Source organism: Clarias gariepinus, chromosome 24 (genome assembly GCF_024256425.1).
Source record: "Clarias gariepinus isolate MV-2021 ecotype Netherlands chromosome 24, CGAR_prim_01v2, whole genome shotgun sequence".
NCBI lineage: Eukaryota > Metazoa > Chordata > Actinopteri > Siluriformes > Clariidae > Clarias > Clarias gariepinus.
Genome location: NC_071123.1, coordinates 19120044 through 19136290, shown reverse-complemented (window position 1 = coordinate 19136290; position 16247 = coordinate 19120044). Strand labels below are relative to the sequence as shown.

Below are 16247 nucleotides of genomic sequence, written 5' to 3'. Positions count from 1 at the left end.
ACCAGAACGGTTACTTTTTCACATGGAACAATACACATTTGCAACTACTGTATGCATTAATCCTTCACACTCTATTGTTGATTTTCACAGTTTGATGATGGTGAGTATGACCTGATTTCTCTGATAGTAAATAGAACCTGGACCATAGAGGTGCAAGGCGACAGTGCTAACAACTAAGCCACCATGCTGCTCCCTTTATATATATATATATATATATAATTTTTTGCAAATGTTAAATATAGGCTGAAATTATTTTGGTTTTAGATAATATATATATATATATATATATATATATATATATATATGTGTGTGTGTGTGTGTGTATACACACAGTATACAAAGGCAATAAGTGTACAGAAAATGCACATAATATTCTATCTAGTTACAAGAGAAGACTATTTCAACAAGATTTTGGCTAAATGTATTGTTTAAATGTATATAGAAAGAACACACACCACTACATCTGGCATAAAATGGGCACTGTATATCAGGGAAAAACCAACCCAACCCTATAGTATCATGAAGGAAACGTCATGATTTGGGCCTGCTTTGCTGCATCAGGGCCTGGCCAGCTTGCATTCACAGAAGGGATGAATTGAGAGTGTCTGTACGTCAGCTGAAACAGTGAAGCAAGTCCACAACAGAATGGCTTCAGAAAAACAAAATCTGCCTTTTGGAGTCCCAAAAGTCCCCCCCCCCAAAGCTCAACTCAGTGAAGATGCTATAGAATAACTTAATAAGAGCCTTACACATAAGATGTCCAAAGAATTTGACAGAGCTAAAGCAGTGCCAGGAAGAATGGGCTAAAAAATGGGCTTTGTGTTATTATTTTAGGCACGTTATAATACTCTTGACTATCAGATCATATTTTATGACAAATTAATGCAGAAAACCATGTAATTCCAAAAGGTTTACATACTTTACCTGCCACTGTATAATTAAGGCCAATCAGTGTTAGATTTTGTTATTTTAAATAATAACAGACTAATGCATGCTGTGTTAAAATGATTCGTACTCTGCAGATGCTTATGGACATTTTTACTGTATTACCAAAAAAGAAAAAAAAAACAGTAGATGATGGACAGATGAGACTCAGAGTAAACTGTAGCAGACCGAGAGCAAGAGGCGACAAAGACATTTATGTAAGACTGTCATCAACGTGTGTTGATGTTGTGCTTTAATGGGCAGGCATAGGCGCAGAGGGGGTAATTGACATAAAGAGTCTTTATTAACAAAACATAAATAAAACAAAACAAAACATAGAACAAAACATGAAAAAAAATTACGTTGGTGTAACACAGGCTCTTTTGCTAAACACAGGTATAGAGTTATATACAGGCTCCTTAGCGAAACACAGGCTAAGAGCTTAACACAGGCTTAGAGCGGAACAACTTGGAGCTGAACCTAAACACAGACAAGACCGACTAGGGACAAGTCGGACGAGAGACAAGGCGGACTAGAGACAAGGTGAATGAGAGACGAGACGGACGAGAGACGAGACATACTAGGGACGAGACATACCAGGGACGAGACATATGATTGATCTGGTTAGTAGTTAATTTGGGTTAGTAGTTAAACTGTTTATTGTCAAGATGGATGATGACCTAAACGGTTAGTAACTAAGTGGGTTAGTATCTAAGCAGTTTAATAACAGAACATACAAGGGGAACTAACACAAGAGGCTAAGCACACAAGAGGCTAATCCATACTAGCGGCCAAACCTACCACCGGCTAAAACCTACTAGCGGCTATTACCTGACCGAGATGCCTTCTGGGAAACTGAGTCAACAAACAAAAAACTATACAAACACTTGGTGAGGTGGTCCCTTACAAAGACAACAAACTGTCACAGATGTGTTCATGCACTTTCACAGTCCTCGATGAAATATTTAATAATAAGCTTTTTTAAATGATTCCTTATTTGTGAGTGTAAAATTTGTTTAAAAAATAATTGTACTGACAACACAGAGTAAAGATTAGCATCTATTATGACAGTACATGTTTTTTTTTTTTCTCATTTCTAACATTGTTTCTTTCTAATATGTTACACTGAATTTCTTGAAGGGGTAAGTAAATAACTTGCATTCATACAGTATTTATAAACTTGATACATTTTAAGTCACTGATTAAATTTAAACATAGAAGTGAAATGTCACTTACTGTTTAGAGTCCTTCACATAAACATGATTTGAAAATGTTTTTCTGTCAGTCAGATTCTTTCCCACAATGCACCTATGTGCAACCCCACTCCACTGAAGTAATGTAAGCAGTAACACTCACCATGTCGAGAAATTATTTTCACCAGCACCAATAAAGAGCCACATCTTAGCAAGGGGAGGATACACTGCTTAGTTACGCTAATATTATTAATAATTATAACAATGGTAATAATAGAAGTAATTAATCAATTACAGTTAAACCTTGCATTGTGGGCATAATTAGTTCTGGAAGCGTTTTTGTATATCAAAGCACTCTTATATCAAAGCAAATTTTCCCATAAGAAATAATGGAAAAATAGGATGATTCATTCCACAGGTCAAAAATATTCATATAAAAAGAATTTAATGCAAAATATAAAGTAAAAATAGAACAAATTACCCTGCATTTTACCTTTGAAACGAACCACGACTGGTGTTAGATGAGACAAAAAGCAGGAGCAGGAGGGCTACTGTGTAGGATGACCTTCACTGCTACAGCCTTTTTAACTTTTTTTCCTTCACGGACGCCATTGTTGCCGAACAGTTACTATTACCCCTATCTTACCTACGAGGAGATGGGGTAATAGTAACTGCTTGGCATGTTTAATTTATTTTTGGTGGTCATTGTGGTAACTCGCTAAACCTCAAGAAACATCAGACAGTCATGGGCCTAACACTGCGTCTCACTGCAAGTCAAACTGCATAGGTGAGATAGGGATATAAAGAACAGTCACTATAGTTAGTATCTCACAGGCTTATTATATATTTTTTCTTCTTTTCTACGAAAGTTTGGTGGGTAACTAGTCTTGTACCGTTTGTCATAGACCCATGAAAGAGGTGTCAAATAGTGTGACTTATTCGGTACTGAGGTGCTATGACTTTTCTAAGGGGTGGGCAGTAAATTGGCTCCACCGCAAAAAGTCTCATAGATTTAAATTTGCCCCGATGACTTAAAATAGGGCCTTTGGCGCGTAACTAATCGCATACCGCTTGTTGTAGACCCATGAAAGAGGTGTCAAATCATGCGGCTCATTCGAGAATGGTGTGCTTGACATGACTTTTCTAAAATCCCATAAACAACATTGAGACCAAGTTTGAGGGATTCTAGCACAGAACAACAATTTTGTAGAAAGATCAAATTTACCATATTTGAATAGGCTTGCAAGCTTTGTCAGCCCATACCCCGCACTAGGGTATAAGTTGTACCCTTGGGGCATAAGACGTGCCCAAATTTGCCCCATTGACATATAATGGTAACTTCCATAGGAACTTTAAAACGGAACCTAACTGTGAAGTCCATTGTCCATGATGTGGTCATGATTCCATAATGCTAAAATGATTAGCATGCTGCTAGCATGTTGCTAACATTATTAACATATTGCTAGCATTATTAGCATCTGGCTAACATGATGATGCTAACAGCATTAGCATGTTGCTAGCATGACTTTAAGATGATTAGTATGTTGTTAGCATGATGCTAACATTATGGTAATATTATTTACATTTTGCTAGCAACATCATTAGCATGTCTCTAGCAACATCATTAGCCTGTTGCTAACATGATGCTAGCATGATCAGCATGTTGCTAGCATGACTCCAATTTTGTTGCAAACAGTGCATATTACATTTTAATGTAGTGATCAAATTGAAACATTAAAAGCATTTTTATATGTTTATGTGAAGGACTGCAGTCAATAAATGTGATTCCACTCAGTTTCATTTCCACTAAACACTTGTGCATAACACCCCTGCACTAATAAATGGAAATCTGATTTAAACAATATGTAGACAACTAAGCATCAAAGCACATAATTATCTATTTAATGTTTAATGTTATTTTATGAAATACGTTCTACAGATTTACTGTGTGTGACGACCAATTGTGGTCTAGTTTTCCTCCTTTTATTAAGAGACACACCCGCTATGTTTTAACCAGAGTAACAGTTCACATGGAACAATTCACATTTGTAATCATGCATAAAATTTTCATGTTTTTACTTTACTTTCACAGGCATTAATTTCAGGTGAGAATAAAGCCTTTTGTCTGATAGTGATGTGTTGATGCTGCATGAATAATATGACAGACATGGCTTTTTCAGAAATCTGGACTTGCCTAGTAACCAAACTTGCCCAAAAGGAAAATGATATGATCTGTTCTTTAACAGACTATTGACATACAATAATAAGGGCCAATCAGTGTTAAACTGTGTTAAGTTGTTCTTAATTATTAATAGAGTAATGAATGTTGAGTTAGAATGATTTATCCCCTGCAGATGCTCATGGTCATTGAATGTTGCAATACAATAACTTTTAATTGCTGATTTCTTTTTTTGTTTGGCACATACTTAAGATTCAACAATTAGCTTGGATCATTTCATTATTTTAACAAACTGCTCTGTGACTAAGAGTAAATTGGATAAACAAGCAGACAATTGTGTCAAATAAAACATTTGTAATCCACACAATAAATTATTTGATTCAGGCATTGTAAAGAACACTGTAGTGTACAAAACAGGCTGTGATTGCTGGCTTGTCAGTGTTCTACACACACAGAAATCGGACTTACACATTTATACTGATAATGTAACTTAAAAGCTGATGGATGGTCTACAAATGACGCACTCATTAGTGAACAATCTGATTTAATGGAGTTAAGAATCAGAACGGCTCAGGATCAGTTTAGAAAGCCCAAATCCACAGCAAGGACGCTTTAACTGTTTCTTTAACCAAGAATAGGCAATTTTTATCTTTAGGTTATATCCTTATGTCACAAACTGTTAGATGTTGGACTGTGGGCTGAGACGCAAGGCAGAGACGCAGAGGGGGATGAGGTGAAAAAATCTTTTTTTTAAATAAACCAAACAAAACAGGAACAAAGGAAGTTGGCTTTACTTTGGAGCATGCTATAAACAGAACTCATAAAATACTTAAACGTTCACAGACTAGGGATTATGCAAACTAATCTAGAGTACAGACAAGGGATACAAACCAGACGAGACAAGACGCACTAAACAGACTAAAGGACTAAACACAAGGGACTATACATGCAAGGGGCTAAACACACACAAGACAGACTTGGCTAGGCCTACTAGCTGTTATGCACATTAGCTGCTAAGCTGGATAGTAGCTAAACAGACATCATACTGTTAGACATATACTTGCTGATTAAACACTGCATTTTTTTAAGTGAAAGCGCGCGATGTGAGCAGCTTTATTTATTAATAATTATATAATTATTCAATGCTGGACATAAACAGCTAAAATCAAGATGAATGTTATTCTTTAGATTGTTATTATCATGTTTTTTTGCTGTTTGGGTTCAGCGTTAAATGATTATTTGAAACTGAAGCGCCTCTTGTAGATTTATGCCACAAGTCATTTTATCATACAAAGATCATTACGTTGTGCTCGGACCACTGACTCCAAAATTGGCATTTTTACCGTAAAAAATTAAAATATTTTTACAAGCCCTTGAGCTGTTGTTTGTGCTATTTGCTTTAATAATAACAATAACAGTAGACAGAGAGAAATGTAGAGTCTGTCTAAACAAAATTAATTGCAGCTGTTTGCAAAATGCCCCCTTGCGCCACCTGGCGGGCATTTTACAAATTACTTTGAATTGCGACTGATTTATTTTGGCTGTTGCCGTTTGCCGCGACAGAGTGCGTGGCATTCATAGATATTCCGCGTGAGTAACCACCAGAGAAGGCTTATGTACAATGAGTGCAATGGTTATAAATAAAGAAGCATATAGTATACTGTGGTTATGATATTGCAGTAGACATTATAGACATGCAACTTGTTATTGAGAATGGAATGAGCCATTTTATACAATATGTGCAGCAGTTATGAAAAGTGCAGTCCTGGGTGTTTAATTTATTTTTAGAAGTGAAAGCAGCAATTGGGTAGTGTAAGGTAATGTATCCAGTCAATGTGCATGTGCTCGGGTGGAGGCAGGGTTCAGCAACTTAGGGTTTAGAGTTTCTGAACCAGCCCGTCTATGTCTGGAGGCTCTTATAGCGCCTCCCAGAGGGCAGGAGGGCAAAGAACCTACAGTATGAGCAGGGTGAAAGAAATCCTTTGTGATATTGAGTGCTTTTTTGAGACACCGTTTCCTGTAAATGTCCTCAATCTTTGGTAGTGAATCTCCTACAATGCAGTTTTCACCCTCTGCAGCCATTTCCGATTTCTCGATGTTGCAACGATAGAAATTCACAAGAATGTCTGAAAAGAAAGAGTTGTTCTTCTGGGCCCTCAGAAAAAACAGGCGCTGGTGAGCCTTCTTGACCAGACTAAAGCTGTTGGCAGTCCAGGAGAGATCCTCAGAGATGTGGATGCCCAAGAATTTGAAGCTGGTGACATGGTCCACCACCTCTCCATTAATGTGAATGGGGGTGTGTGTACACCTTTTTTGTTGTTGCCCGCGCACCACGCAGCTAGAAGGTCTACTTTTTCTCTATAAGCTGACTCTGTCAGGGGGCATGGTCCTCGTCGGTTTGCAAAGGTGGGTCCAAATGCAGGTGTAGAGGCAGGGTGATAACTGTTCTCAGGTTGTATGAATGGGCATGTGTGCACAGAGCCGGGAAATCCGCTGGCGCTGGAACCGTGCCAAGAGCGTGGAGCTGAATTGTAGTCGAGGAGGAGAAGCATGGGTCGGTGTCGTTAAATCTGTCAGCGAAGCGCCTGTGCAGTAGCGTGAAAACAAGCCGTAGTCAAGAGAGCGCGCGTTGGGTCTAGAACCGTGAAATCCGTCAGAATCGTGAAGCAAAGAGCAAGAAACGTGAAACGGGAAAACCTGGCAACGTGAAGGCTATCAAAATAAACGCGAAAGAATTGGTTACGAAACTTAATAATCTGGCAAGGACGTGGCAAGGAGTTTATAAACTCAAAAAAATCAGCGCTGGATGAGAAACCGGTGTGCAGGCGGGGCGGTCCGGGTGCGTGACATGATAGCGTGGGAAAACAAGGGGGTGTGGTGAGAAGCATGACAGTGTGGGAAAGGAAATGTCAAATGACGGTACTTTGATCAGCGTGAAGCGCTGAGAGCGTGACAGACTCATTGTTGTCTGCGAGTCCGATCACTGTGGTGTCATCTGCAAACTTAATGATAGTGTTGGAACCATGTATAGGCTTGCAGTCTGGGTGAAGATAGAGAAAAGGACTTAGCACACAGCCTTGTGGTACTCCGGTGCCAAGGATGAGGGTGGAAGAGCAGTGATGATCTCCCCGGACATACTGGGGTCTGTTGGGCAGAAAGTCCAGAAGCAAGTTGCATAGTGATGCGTCAATGCCCAGGTCTCCGAGTTTGGTGACGAACGGTCTTGACGCTGTTAATGGTGTTAAATGCTGAACTAAAATCGAGGAAAAGCATTCTGGCACACTGTAGGTGTCTTTATTGTTCATGTGAGAGAGGACTGAGTGCAGCGCTATGAAAACTGCGTCCTCCATGCTCCTGTTCTGACAGTAAAGAAATTGGTTGTGGTCCAGGGTAGCAGGAAAACAGGAGAACACCTGTGACCAAAAAGCTTTATTCAATAGAGCAATAAACACAGAAAATATCCCTTAAGAGCATTTTATGAAGCAGTTTACTTAAAAAAAAAAAGATGATGGGCAGATGAGACAAAGAATAAGCTGTAGCAGAGTAAGGACAAGAGAAGATATGGACATTTCTGCAAAATTGTAAAACTGCTCTTACTTTCCTAAAACAGATAGAAATGTGATTAACATGGTGATGATCAGTATTTTAAGTTCATATGAAATATTTTATTCAAAAGTTGGTCACAGACATGTGTTTATGCACTTTCACTGTCCTCCATGCTTAGCTTTAGCATAAGCTTTTTTTTAATGATTTCTTATTTGTTAATGTGAAATAAAACACCATAATTGTACTGACAACAGAGTGAAGATTGTTTAGCTGCTATTGTGACTGTAAATTTTTTTTTTTTTCTCATTTAACTTTATTTCATATAATAATACATAGTATAAACATATATAATGTGTGTGTATATATCTATATAAAACATTTTAAGCATTCCATACCCCTTGTCTTAATTATAGGACTGCAGCAACAGAAAGAGATGATTTAGGCCTTGTTCACACCGGCGTTAAATTTTTGGATAAACGAACGCGCTCTGAACGTCCTAGACATTTATGTTGCGTTTTGTAGTGGCGCTCGATTGACTTCTACACTGGCGTTCGTTTGGCTCTGTCTAACGTCAGCCGGCAGCCCAAATCGTAGTTTCTGTGTTAACCTGTGGAGGCAGTGTCGGGAAATGGATATGAAAGCCAGCCGCTACTGGGTTCTCGCTCTGACCGCACAATGTTGGATTAAAGGATGTTTTTTGTGGTTTATGAAGAAATGCGAAAATTTCCACGCAGGTTTTTCAACAATTTTTTTTTATTTTGCTTTTTTTCCCCCATTTCCCTACAGTATGTATAGCATGTAGGATCATGGGATATATCCGGTCCTCCGAAGTGTAAAATACATGCGAAGATAACGCACTAGAAGCGGTTTTCTTGCGTTCGTTGGGATTTGAACGGCAAGAAAAAGCTGCATGCAGCGTTTTTTGTCGCCGTATGAACGCACAGCCGGACAAACGCACGTAACCAAAGCCCATGTGAACACTCTCATTGACTCCGATGTGTAGAAAACACTCGCCGCTTGATGCACGTTCACCAGACGCTACGAACGCCAGAAAAACGCTCGATTTTAACGCATGTGTGAACAAGGCCTTAGTATTTAATTTTGGATAGTGCTGCATAAAGGGGGAGGGGCTAACAAGCTAATACCAAATAAAAATAGCCACAGAAGGTTGGTAGCTTTTGTAAAACTATAAAACAGCTAATTTAACAGAAATTAACATTACTGAACAAATAATGAAAAAAATATTTTGCATTCTTTCTGTATTATCTATACAAAGGGTCCTGTTTACCTCTGGTGAGTAAACACTTAAATAAATAATATTCATATTTTTCTGTGAATGTGTAAAAATAATTGTATAAAACCGATTTAAGCCTTTTTACCACATTTCTCATTGTGGTAATCTAATTGAGGTTGCATGGTGGGTTAGTGATTAGAACTCTCACCTCAAAACCATTTGTCCACTACTGTATATAATACAATCTTTATTTATTTTATAGTGTGTGTAATTAGTGTAAATTAGTTGTATTCATTCAGTGTGATGATTTGTCCCTGGGGCTGAGTGCTTTGTGCAAAAAGGACTTGATATACAGTAGACAGTGTGCAGGAAGCTCTTGCTCTTCTATCTCACTTCATCTAGTTCTGTATTGTGAGTTCTGTACTATGTTGTAAGCTTATTGGACAACAGTCGCACATGCAGTCAGATGGTGCTTGATCAGATTTCATATAACTGATAAGGCATTATTGTCAACTACTGAACTGAATCTAACAGTGGTAGAGGAGGAGGAGGATCTTGCATTATAAGCTGAAGGTTTTAGATTATTTTTATTATTTCTTATGAAGTTCAACAATTTTTATAAGTAAAAAGGTTTTAAAAAAAGTTTACTATTTCCTGCCAGTGACTCACTACATGAACACAACAACAAAATTTTGCAATTTGTTATAATAAACTCAAATAGCACATTTATCAATGTCATGAACGGTGTTGGCTGTGGGATTGAGGTTAGGTATAAATGCAGAGGGGAGTACTTGTAAGTCTTTTAATCAGAAAACAAATCAAGGACAAAGAAAATAGGCTTTACACCAAAGTATGTTTTAAACAAAACATTTAACAAAAATAGGAACCTATACATGCTAGAAACTTAAACAGACAAAGAACTTAAACAGACTCGGAGCGTAAAACACAGGCTCGGAGTGTTAAAACGGAGGTCCTGAGCACCCTCCCCAAGGTCCTAGGTTGGTCCACCCGACCGTGATGCTGACGAGTAGGTTCCCTGAGCAGGATGGCAGGGTGAGCGAAACAGGATTGGCGCCGAAGCTGGTCGGCATAAGCAGCATTTACTCGTACTCGAAGCCAGGCGACGGAGGCAGCACCAGCTCGTCCTCAGAGCCGGGCGGCGGAGGCGGCACCAGCTCGTCCTTGGAGCTGGGCGCCGGAGGTGGCACCGGCTCGTCCTTGGAGCCGGGCGCCGGAGGTGGCACCAGCTTGCCCTTGGAGCCGGGCGATGGCGGAAGTGCAACGTCGTCAAAGCCGGGCAACGGAGGCAGCACTGGATCGTCTTCAAAGCCAGGCGGGGCCTCAACTGAGGATCTCTACAGTCTCTGTGTGAGTGCTCCTCTCGCTCCAGGCTACTCCAACTTGTTTCGCCGTAGGGCAAGCCGACTACCCACAAAGTCTGCTTGCCCTCTGCTATGCCATTGTTAAAGGTCTTGAATTCTGCCATGAACGGTGTTGGCTGTGGGACTGTGGTTAGGTATAAACGCAGAGGGGAATACTTGTGAGTCTTTAAATCAGAAAACAAATCAAAAACAAAGAAAATAGACTTTATGCCAAAGTATGTTTTAAACAAAACATTTAACAAAAATAGGAACCTATACAGTACATGCTAGGAACTTAAACAGACCTTAAACACAGGTTCAGAGCATAAACACAGGCTCGGAGCTGAAACAAACTAGGACGAGACAGACCGGGACGAGACAGACTAGTGGCTAATCGGGTTAGTATCTTAAAGGGTTAGTAGCTAAGCGTGTTAGTAGCTAAACATACAAGAGGCTAAACATACCAGAGGCTAAACAAACTAGAGGCTAAACATACTAAAGATACACTGACCAGGAGACACACTGGCTTTGGAGACACACAGAACAGGAAACACACAGAATAAGAGACACACTAACTAGCAAAATTAACTAGACAAAATGCAAAACTTAACCAAACAATGCAAACATAAGCTTCAGATGAGCGTTCACATCACCTGACCGAGACTGTGGGAAACCATAAAACTACGAAACACACGAACAGAGTCTTTGGGCGCACATCGCCTTTTAAGGGTTATCCCTGACAATTGATAATAAATTGAATTCATATATTACTACAAACACAACTGAAATCTGATCTATTAATTGTGACAAAACTGTATGGGGTAAAATTAATAATTTAGATATAATATTTTGCAATTGTGTGCTTTTTTTATTACTCTTGTGCCTCAAAAAAACATGCACAGTTTGTGCATCAGCTTGCAATATTTTTTTATTTTATATACAATGTCTGTTGTCCATTTCTCTTGTCTCTAATTAATAGCCCTCACCAGACATGGAAGTGTTCATTCCAGAATTGTTTGAAAAATGTGCTGAGGATAAGACTACAGATGAGTATAGGTGATGTGTCTGATTTCTTTTACATTTCAATAACGGACAATTCAGTGCCAGGCATCCAGGAGAAGCAGATAGTACTGTATGTCCAGGCTTTTATGACTTTATTCATACTGTAGTAACCAGCAGGCTAGTAGATTAAATTACAGGGGGAAAAACATCACTAGTCAATAATGCATGACAAAATACTTATATACTATTTTTCCATCTCTACATACAAACAAAGACTCGATTGTTGAAGATAGCAAGACATTTACATTGTTTAAAATTATTATTTCTATACTATGTTCAGGTTTCTGTGCCCTCATGCTGGTCAGTTTATGTGCAAATTGACAAAACTTATGTTTGAGATGGAAGAAGAAGGGGAAGTGCTGTACAAAATAGTGTCCTGGGACAACTGTCCGTTGGATGGATTGGGTCAAAAGGAGCCTGCAGGACCTCTGTACAGTATCAACTGCCATGAAGGTTTAATCAAGTATCTGCATCTTCCCCATTGTGAGACCCGTAAGTTGACTCATGGCTAGCTTTTATCAATTTTCTACGCCAGTTTGTAGTGGTGTATTTAACATGACTTAAATATGACATTTCTCTTTTTTAATATTATTGTGTCCTGTACGTGCATTTTTTTAAAATAACCTGAACATGTATTTTATTCTGTAGTTGTGGTGAGAAGTTTGCATGTTTTTATCACTTAATTATGCCAAAATGCATCTAACAGTAAATCCAGTACATCAGAGGCTCCATTTTAAATGCTGGAGGGAAATATGTAATTTATGCTTGTTGTTATTATTTAAAATACTGCTTATTTATATGTCCCAGGTACATATGTAAAGTTCCAGGATGATGTGAAACTGACTGTGGCTCATGTGACTGGTGGTAATGTGGAGATCATTCAGCCACTAAAAGTAACAAACACACATGTCATCATAGACGTTCACAGTCTCTCCCTGTTTGGTCTCTTAAGAGCACTGATATTTCAAGCTTATCCTATCGAAGCCCAAGTTCTACTGTTCTATAAAAAGCTAAATAGTAAGCACAGGATGAATAAACTTCACATGCACCTTTTGCCAGGCAACATACCGGTTGACGAGGTAATGTTCTTTAAAGAATATTTCTTATTATCCTTAACAAGACACAATTCTCCTAAATTGTTTATTTGTAGTACACTTATTTTGGCATTTCAATTGAATACCATTTAATTTTGTTTTCCCTAAAGGTACGAAAACAGCATGAGTCCAACACATACATTGAAACGAGCGCCACATGTGAACTGAGCCCTGGCAATAAATACTGGCCTTTTTCTAAAAATACTGACCTAGAGATTACAATCCAACCAGAGGTAAGTGACAGGTCATACTGTACCGTTATACAAAAATCTCTGCATTACTTTAGTTCTTATAAACCTGGTTAACTTTATTAATTTTAAAATTTCTTCTTTCATTACATGTTTTCTTAGTTTGAGAAGTTTAAGCGTGACTATGGCCCCAACTATCACCCTACATTCGAGGTGTTTTTAAATACAGATATTGTTAAAATCACTTTGTGTCTTTTGGATGAAGATAAGAAGGAGGTGTGGTCTCGTCTGGTCTTGATTACAGGTCATTTTATTATTATTATTATTATTATTTAATCATCTGTATGAGTTTGTGCATGTTCTGGAGCAGCTGGTATAAATGGGTTGGTAGAGCTTTCTTGACTTTTTGCCGGACACACATGCCAACACCACAGGTAAACCAATTTGTAATCAAAATAAAATGCAAAAACAGGGTTTCATTTCCAGATTCAAACATGCTACAAAACATTACACATTTTAAAATGTGTAAAATAAACAGCCTATATTAAATACAAATAGGCCCATCTCTTGGAATGCTCCTTCAGTTTTTTTCCAGAACAATACAAGGTTCATAAAAAAATAGAGGTCAATACAACAATATAAATGTACACACAACCTAAATAACATCAGGACAACTTGTTCTGAAAAGTTGTTACGTTTTGTAGTGAGGTTGACTGTTGGAGACATAATAGAGAGAAATAAATATGCTTGAGGATTGTTGATTTTTTTTTATCTTTTGGGAAGAAGACTTGTTGTGCTATGAAGACTTTGCAGAACAAAGCATAACACATTCATTGTGCTGATGATGCTGTGCTGAATAAGATTTTACACACTGTGGCTTTTGACCTATACATATAACAGTCCATTAAACACTGCAAATACTGGCACAGCTTCACAGAAGAAATGGGCCATTGTAGTGCAACATCATTGATATAACCAGTATAATTTTATGCAAATTTCATTCCAAGATACTGTTTATATTAAGTTAACATGCCTAAAGCCCTACTACTGGTTACTGAAAAAATTGTTTATTTTGTTTTGTTACATCAGATACAGAGGCAGCCTCACCCAAATTAGATGCAACAGGTAAGAGTACAATACATTTTACTTTCATTTTACCTACTGAAAAAAACTTGCGGTGGTCTTAGACTTTGTCTTAACATGCTAACTGAACTGCTCAATAAATAAATAAGTAAATAAATAAATGAAATTAAATGAAATTAAATAAAATTAGGAAACATTTAATCATCACATTACAACACCAAGTTTAGTGAATCAGTTTCACCTGCTTTGGTGCAAATAAAGGAGACATAAGCAAGACCCCCCCCCCCCCCCCCCCCCCCCCCACACACGAAAAAAAAGGGGTTACCACATGGCCATAGACCAGCACTCTGTCTTTATTCTTCCTTACTGACTCTTTTTAAGTCCTGTGTTTTGCTAGTGTGCTTTTCACTACTGGTAGCATGATACGTACATTACCTGCAGCCTAATCAGGTTGCACAGGTAGCACTTACTCTACTCTACTTACTCCAAAATGGCACATTCATACACGTGGATGCAAGAACTTGTTTACTCGAGAATCTCGATTGCCATTCACCAGAATCTACCCCTGGTGCCCTTTTTTCTTTACAAATGATAAGAGCACATGTGAAAGTCTGTGAGAGTCTGGAAACACCATGGTGAATTTTGTGCAGCCTGTAACGTCATTAAGCATGACTGGTCGTGGCCTGGGTCAGAGTTGGTCTGGGGAAAGCCACACAGAACTTTACAGGTACTGTATGTCCTAGCCAGCACTACCTCGAATGCTGAAAGGTTCTCAGAGAAATTGTAAAACCTTTAGTCAGTCAAGTAAGCTTGTGTTCCAGTGGGTTCCTCATGGTGCAGAACAATGTCTGGCATCATGCGCCCAGGATGTGTAGGCAGTTTCTGGATGACAAAGGCATTAATACGGGCAACAATTGACTGGCCCTCATGTTCCACTGACCTAAATCCAGTTTAACGCCTATGGGACATTATTTATGCATCCAAGGCCAACAAGTACCATCATAGACTGTTCCATGAGCTCACTGATGCCTTGATCTAGGTCTGGCAGGAGATCTCCAGGACCCCATCCATCGACTCATCATGAGCATGCCCAGACACATGAAGACCCGACATACTTCTGATTGACTGTGATGAAATTCACACAACTTGGATGAGCCTATACTTTCAACATTTGGATTTTTGACCATACTGTCATTTTGGTCTAAACAAATGATCCTTCTATTTAAAATTTCTTTTAAAAAATTATGACTTCAACTCAAATCTTGCTGAAGTGGAAATTTGTTACAGTAAGCTAAAATTTGCAATTCTTACATGTTTTTTAGGTGCTAACTTTATGGATCATCACAGAGAAATGCTGATTCAGAAAGTTTCATCAGTAGTGGAGATAGCTGACTGTCTAAAGAGCAAAGACATGATAAGTGATGAAATGTACAATAAAATTAATGTACCATCATTAACCTCGCAACAGCAAATGAGAGATTTGTATAGGGTTCTCAACTCAGGAGGAAAAGCTGTGAAAGAAGAAGTCTACAAAATACTTAGAAACAAAATGCCAGGCCTAGTGGATGATTTGGAGTCTGGTTCGACATAGCAGACCATGCACACTTTATAGTGGCACATTTAATTTTGTTAAGTTTTTTTTTTTTTAATATTGTATAGTCTTTCCTATCTTGTTAAAAGTTGGTATTAATGATAATAATTTGCATTCAGAGCATAATAAATACATATATTCTAATATTTAGCTCTTAAGCAGTTTGATGTCATGCTGGTATCTTATAGGGACAAAATGAATTTTCTATGTTGCATTATTTATAGCAATATTTAAACTAGGGAAAAAAAATTAAAATGTGTCCATTGTACAAATAAAAAAAAATCAACATTCTAAATTACTTTTTCCTATTATTTTTTTGCACATCAAAGAATTGAACATTACTAGTTTTAAATGTAGTTCTCTTTTCTTTGTTTTTGCTACAGTTGGCATGATCTAATTATGCACATTTAAAGTTATTGCTTTCTTTCTTCGCATAATCATTATTATTTTTTTATTAAATTTCATTAAGGGTTCAACATTGAAGTATAAAAATATATCATTATTTTTATTGGATTGATTATTTACATCAAACCAAATCTGCCATTTTAACAGGGACATGTAAAAGTATTATATCCAATGTAACATATTATATTTGTATTATATTATATACAACTGTAAAGTATATTTTATAAAATATTCAAAATAGATAAATTCTGACTGTAACACCTGTGCTACCGCAGCCTCAGGGAAAAAGATCTGGCTCTCCAGACTACTGAGCCGCCGCTTTGTCTCCCCCTAGTGTGTCTGCATGTGTATGTCACTAAAGTAGATTCACCTACTGTATGTCTCCCT

At 38.0% G+C, this 16247-nt stretch overlaps 1 protein-coding gene across 1 annotated transcript; it reads left to right on the top strand.

Annotated features, from left to right (window-relative positions):
- The first annotated feature begins 10093 nt into the window (after positions 1-10093).
- Positions 10094-15455, top strand: LOC128512604 (NACHT, LRR and PYD domains-containing protein 1b allele 2-like). Its single transcript, XM_053485958.1, has 8 exons — positions 10094-10492; positions 11417-11493; positions 11780-11991; positions 12307-12578; positions 12704-12826; positions 12944-13085; positions 13871-13906; positions 15187-15455. Exons 1-8 carry the CDS (start codon positions 10094-10096, stop codon positions 15453-15455), a joined length of 1530 nt encoding a protein of 509 aa, XP_053341933.1.
- The last annotated feature ends 792 nt before the right edge of the window (positions 15456-16247 follow it).

Coding starts and splice junctions, on each gene's coding strand:
- LOC128512604 (XM_053485958.1), top strand. CDS start 10,094: ATGCTGACGAGTAGGTTCCCTGAGCAGGATGGCAGGGTGAGCGAAACA. Junction 11,992..12,306: donor TCTTCCCCATTGTGAGACCC/GTAAGTTGACTC, acceptor TATATGTCCCAG/GTACATATGTAAAGTTCCAG. Junction 13,086..13,870: donor TCGTCTGGTCTTGATTACAG/GTCATTTTATTA, acceptor TTGTTACATCAG/ATACAGAGGCAGCCTCACCC.